This window comes from Chrysochloris asiatica, unplaced genomic scaffold, assembly GCF_000296735.1.
Source record: "Chrysochloris asiatica unplaced genomic scaffold, ChrAsi1.0 scaffold00132, whole genome shotgun sequence".
In the NCBI taxonomy this organism is placed as follows: Eukaryota; Metazoa; Chordata; class Mammalia; order Afrosoricida; family Chrysochloridae; genus Chrysochloris; species Chrysochloris asiatica.
In genome coordinates this window covers 572277-578859 of record NW_006408650.1, presented here as the reverse complement: position 1 = coordinate 578859, position 6583 = coordinate 572277, and the positions used below count along the sequence as shown (strand labels likewise).

General features: G+C 48.7%; 1 protein-coding gene across 1 annotated transcript in view; it reads left to right on the top strand.

Moving 5' to 3' along the window:
• Positions 1–2911: 2911 nt before the first annotated feature.
• FN3K (fructosamine 3 kinase) overlaps positions 2912–6583 on the top strand; it is a 16843-nt gene continuing 13171 nt past the window's right edge. The window contains exons 1-2 of the mRNA XM_006869614.1: positions 2912–3052; positions 5035–5214. Of these exons, the coding sequence (XP_006869676.1) occupies positions 2912–3052; positions 5035–5214 (321 nt within the window). The remainder of the gene's footprint in view (positions 3053–5034; positions 5215–6583) is intronic.

Genomic DNA, 6583 nt, shown 5'->3' with positions numbered 1-6583 from the left:
ATAAATATTGTATGGCCAAATTTATATGACCAAGAAACAAAACAAGAAAAGGCAGATATATAGAGATTAAGCTTTATTAACCATCGGGAGTAGGAAGGAGCTGTTAAAGGAGAGTTAATGATGATAGAAGAATCCTGGCTGATTGTTATAATTCATGCTAGTAAGCTGTACATCTGTAAGAAGTGGAATCATCAAAAGTTGTGTGATAGATTTATTTACAACAACAATGAAAAGAAAGTGCCTGCTGAGGCTGCGTATTACAATCAAACACCTCATAGAATTTGGTTCCTTGGTTTGGAGGTTTGAGGTCAGAGTTTCATGTTGTTGTTAATGGCATCGATTTGGTTCCAACTCATAGCGACCCTGTATAGAGTTTCCAAGGAGCGGCTGATGAGTTTGAGGCACCGACATTGTGGTTCAAACCGACCTTGTAGTCCAGTGTAGCTCCTAGCACCACACCAGGATTCTTTGGTTTCATAGGACATACCAATTATTTAGTGTAATAACGTGTTTAATATTTCTGCGATACCTCCTAGCTTGTTGCATTGTGCCTGGAGTTTTAAAAGTTTGCAAGAGATCATTCAGGGCACAAATGTTATCTTATGCATCTGAAGCAACAAAGAAAGAATGTGAGACAGGAATAAGAGGAAGGTAAGGGAGGTGTAGCTAATCGCTTCTGTGGATAACTGCTTTCTTTGCCATAAAACAAGAACTGGCAGGTGTCTGGCTATCATTACTTAATGTTTTGATCAAAGATTCCATGGTAGAATTCTGATGGAAAGGGGGAAAATGCAGAACAGAACTTCAAATTCTCATGCACTTTGTCCTGTCTTTCTGGAACCATGGAGCCTGAATGAAGCCCTGAAACTATTGCCTTAGATAATATTAAACCTTGAACCCAAAATCTCATCTTAAAACTAAACAAGAATTTAGCTTAATTAGTAAAAAACCAGGTCTGCCTTGAACATAATATTATGCTCTTTTAAGAACAATCTCTATAAGGTCAAACTGAAAACAGCAACTTTGAGGATTAGATAGGAAGCTTAGGGGCAGTGCGTTTATACTGCTGAGGGAACAGCTCAGAAAAGAAGGGTGAGAATCCTCACACGCTAGAAGACTGTATTGAATGGCACTGACTTATGCATGCAGAACTGTGAATCGGTGTGCTTTGCTGTGTATATTGTCAACAACATAAAAATAAACAAATAAACTCCCATTGAAATATATAAAGTAAGTGGAAATTAAAATATAACATTAAATAGAAAACAGAACTGTGTTAAAGTATATAAAATGCAAACTTAAGTACAGAATTTAAATAAAGAGAAAATAAGTATAATAAAATAAATGTCATGATTATAATATTGAATTAAACACAATTATACAAAAGTGATAAAAATAAGTAAAACAAAGTTAAATATATACAACAAAAATTAATTTCAATTAAAAGATAGTTAAATATGTAATAAAATCAACAAGGTAAATAAAGTATAAAATTAATTAAATATATAACTAAGAATGTTGTGGTTATGTGCCATGGAGTTGGTTCTGTACAGGGTTTCCAAGGCTGTAAATCTTTATAGGAGCAGAAAGCCTCCTCTTTCTTCCGAGGAACAGCTGGTAGTTTTGAACTGATGACCCTGAGGTTAGCAGCCCAATTCGTAACCACTATGTTACCAGAGCTCCTTATAACAAAGAATAAGTATAATTAAATAATCATACTATAAAATGAAATAAAAGAAAATATAAAGTGAAATAAAAGTAAGTGAAAAATTTAAGTATAAAAAGAAAATGTATAAAATAAAATTTAAGTAAAATTAAAATAAGTAACAAAATTAAATATTAAATTAAGTGAAATTAAATTGACAGTAAAATCATTTGCTGAATAAGCGCCATTCCCAGAGTGGGGGAGGGGCTTCCCTGTAGGTCTGTAGGATGCTGTGCCCAGACCTGGTCGGGTAGGACCCTGGAGAATCCTGTGGGAAATTCGCTTTAAATCACCTCAGTGCAGACGTCACACGTGTTTGTGCATGCGCTATGTGAGCACGTGTGTGTATGCACGCACCAGTGTATGAGTTTGCATGTGTGTTCGTGCATGAACAGGACACGTGTGCCCGCATGTACTAAAGGTGTGCATTTGTACCGTGTATGCACACGTGTTCCGTGTATGTGTATAAACTCCCTTTCCTGGGCAACCTCTCCATAATGGAACTGGAATTCCTGGCCCGAGGGCCTCCCCTTATCAGAATGCGAGCGAGGCCCAGCCACGGGTCCGCACCAGCGCCAGTCCAAATGGGCAGAGCGCATGGATCATGAGACGCTCATGTGTCTGTGCCGTGCATAAGGCCTGGCCAACAAGTGATCAGACCCACCCCCCCTGGACTGAACAGGGAGACCGTGACCCAGTCTGTGATCTGCGTTCCCATTAGATAGCGCCCTGGAACCCCCACTTCCATGCTGGCAGGTCAGCATCTTGTGCTGTACGTGCAGTGGAAGCTGCCTGGACTGTGCACAAGGAGAAAGGCCCCCTCCCGGCAGGTTTGTCCAGGGCGAGGCCGCGGAGATCCCTCCCTCAGCACAGACACTGCTCATGGGCCCCCAGACAGCGCGGGGCGCGTGCTGCGGGGTCAGTGGCCGGCAGGAAATTCTCACCGGCGGTGCCGGCACTGGGGATGGGGGCAGGCCAGCTTCGCCGTATCACCGGCCTGCCTCCCCGCACCCATCCGAGTCTAGCGGATATAGAGCCCGGCCTCAGCCGCCTGCGCTCGCTGCTGTGGACAGGTCCCGTTCCGCCAGGCCCTGCCCAGTCCCTGTATCTCCCAATCCCTGTCACCACCCCCGCCCGGGGGCCTGTCACCCCTAGATCCTGCCAGATCTCCGCACTTGGGTACCGGTGCCCGGCGCCTTCGTCCCCATGGAGCAGCTGCTGCGAACGGAGCTGCGGACGCAGACCCTGCGAGCCTTCGGGAGTCCAGGTGCCGGCGGCATCAGCGAGGGCCGCGCCTATGACACAGACCAGGGCCCGGTGTTCGTCAAGGTCAACCGCAGACCGCAGGTGCGTCCCGCGGGTCCTGGGCTGCGGGGCTGGGGGTTGGGTGGTGCGTGCTGGGTGGGGCCAGGATGCCCCCCCCCCCCCCGCGGTGTCAGGTTAGCTGTGACCCAGGGTCAGCTGTCAGCTGCAGAGTCAGGTGCGTCTACATTGGGGGCCACAGGGTTTTTGATAAGGAATTTACTTTTTCTTGCTTGTTTACTTGTTTTTGTTTGTTTACTTGTTGCATTAACGTTCTCTGCTCTATGTATGTCATGAGGCAGGCCTGGGCTCTGTCTGGAGTCTGGGCCCCAGCTGTTCCCTCTACCCTGGCCACAGCCTCTCCACAGGTGGGGAAGCTCAGAGAAGGATCCCAGTAGCCCCCTAACGGTCCCCCACCCAAGGCTGCTCTGCTAGACCTGTTTTCCACCACCTACTTACTAGATTTCTTTATTAATTGAATAAAAGAGGGACCTTTCACAGTGGAGAAAGCTGACCATTGCTGCTGGTACCCCCGCCCCTCCATCACCCCTCAGAAGGCTGGCAGAGATGCAGAGAGGGCTGAGGTTTACAGGGGCTCCTGGCAGCTGAGGGAGGCCACCCATTCTGTGTGTGTCTTCAGTGCTTCCTCAGAGGAATCCAGAGGGACCGGAGATCCAGTACTGGCTGGACCTTTTACATGCCCATGTTCCCATCACATCCAATGTTGTTGTTAAGTATTGTCAAGTCAGTTCTGACTCATGACGACCCTGTGTAGGGTTTTCAAGGAGTAGCGGCTTGTGGGTTTGAACTGCAGACCTTGTGGTAAGTACAGTGCCACACGAGGACATCCAGCACGGAGCCCCCAGATTCCCACCCGCTGTGGATGTGGTGCCCCTGAATTACTACCTGCTGTGGAGTGAGTTCACTTTCCTCCTCCAGTTGTCTGGCTGTGAGCCCCTTCACATCCCAAAGTCACCCAGTTCAAGGACTCTGCACCAGCCCTCCTTTCCCTTCCTCTCTTGTTAGGGTGGTCCAGTTCCCCGGCCTACATGTCCCTACCCCTCAGACCTCCAAACAGCGGACACTGTTCCTTCTGCGTCCTGGTCCCTGCAGCTACCCTACAAGCTTGCCTGCCCAGCCCACCCAGCACTACACCACTCAGTCCAGATCACCCCGAGGCCTCGGGCCAGGCTGGAGACTGGGTTCTCTTCCCCAGGTCTCTCTGGGCCTCAGTTTTCCCATCTGTACAATGGCCAAGCTGACTTTGTGGCTCTGTGCTGTCTGGATGAGTGCCAGTGTGCACGTTTGTGCCCCTGATAAGCACGTGTGTCCTGGAGTTGTTGATACGGGTGTACTGCCCCACCCTGTTGATAGGAGAGGCCTGGGGGTATCTGCTTCTCCGTTCCCTTCCTCCCCAGGGTGGGGGTCCCCTCATGTCTCATCTCCAGGCAGACCCTCAGAGAGAGGACCCCACCCCAACACGGCAACAAGGGAGGTGCTCTGGTAACTGGCTGGAAGTCTGTCCATTTTGGTCTTCAAGGGGCCGGCTTATGGGGGAAGCTGGTTGACCCCTTCCAGAAGAGGCCACCAAGACCAGGGGCTAATTGCTGTCCACAGTCACATGGCAGGTCAGCGCAGGCCTGGTGGACACTGCAGTCCACTCATGTGGACACTCTTTTGTGCTAGCTGATGGGGAGGGACATGGCATGGGGGTAGGGGAGACAGGACAGACAGAGAGGAGGCAGGAGAGAGAAAGGGGGCCAAGAGGGAGAGAGAATGAGAGAAGACAGGAGAAAAAGTGTGAAACAGAGAGGAGGGAGGGAGGGAAGGTGAGAGGGAAGATCACTCTGATTGGTTGGGATCTGAACTGCATCTCACCTGGGAAAAGCACAACTCTGTCGGGAGCCCCAGACTCACCCTGGAGCCTGGAGCCTCTTCCTGTCTGAAAGGCCTCTGTCCCCTCCCCCGCTGGGTTTTAGAAATGGAAGGTTCTGGGCTTTGGGAGCTGACTCGAGTGTCTGATGCAGGCTCGGCAGATGTTTGAGGGGGAGAAGGCCAGCCTGGAGGCCCTCCGGAGCACAGGCCTGGTGCGGGTACCTCAGCCAATCAAGGTCATCGACCTGCCAGGAGGTGGGGCCGCATTCGCGATGGAGTACCTGAAGATGAGGAGCTTGAGCAGGTGTGTGCGTGTATCTGTGCATGCATGCGTATGTGCGCACACATTTACAGGCATGTGTACACATGTGCACACGTGTGAGTGTGTGTTTGCTCCAGCAGCTGCTCCGTGACCAGCACCAGGGCTGAGCTTCTCACCTTGCTGTTCCCCATGGCTGTAAGGCATTGCTTTCTGGTGTCGCACTGTTAGTTTTCCTTTTCATGCAGCTGCTATAAAATGAGCACATCAGATATCATCACCCGCTGCGTATTTAAAGCACACTAATGGCAGCTCCGTCTGGGCAGCATTAGATTTGAGTTTATTAATTACCTGGAGTCCTCTGTACATTTTTTTCTAGTCATAAAAGTCATATGCATTTGTTATATAAAAAGTGGGAAATACAAGCTTGTTGCATGGACAGTTTCTCCTAGAAGGACCAGCACAAAACTGACCGCTATGAAGTGGAGGTTGGAGATGGCCCGAGTGTCCAGCATTTCCACACTGCTGAAGCTCTCCATCATCTCTGACATCAACTCCTCCTTCTGCCTTAGGGTTCTGTAATTCACTGTAACTTCTCACAGAACACACAAGCTACTAAGGAAACGGCTCATATGGTTGTCGAGGCTGACAAGTTTCAGATCTGTGGGTCAGGTACCAGTCTGGAGGATTCTCCTGTCTCAAATGGTTTCAGGGGCTGAGGAACCCAAATTGGCAGGTCAGATGACAGGCTGCTGGCTCAAGATCCAAGATGAGACTAACGAGGCAGGTGCACAGTCCAGCAAGAGAGGAAGAGAGAGAACTTTGCCAGACCACTCTTGTATGTTGGGGTGCAGATGAGACCCTCAAGGAAACTAAGGGTGGTGCCCTGAGTGCCACCCTCCAGTAAGGCTGTGACTGCTTCATTAACATAATGGACAACTCTCACTCCTAATCCCAGGCACAGAGGCTAGGGTCTTCCATACGTCACACACAGGAGGGCTGTGCCTAGGAGGAGCATGTTAAGTAGTTCACTGCACTGCCCTTGTCTGAGGAAGACATAAAAGCAGGTAAGGGTCCACAGACAGTTTGGTATACGATTATCATCCCAGCCTTTTTCTCAATACATTCATTGTTGTTCCCAAAATTGGGAACTGAGTTTTTTCACTCATCATTATTTTCTGGGCATTCTCTCAATTCCCAGTAACTTCCTAAGACTGTTGAAGCCCACCAGCCAGTTAGTGGTTTTATACCATTTTATTTTTCAGAAAGGCTAATAACCAGGAAAAACTTGGAGAGTAGTTAAAACAAATGTATTTTTTTGGAGCCCCAGGTGCTGGGCTAAGCTGAGGGAAGAAGGAATTAGTCATTCACACATTTATTTACTGAGGGAAGAAGGACTCAGTCAGTCACACATTTATTTACTGAGGGAAGAAGGACTCAGT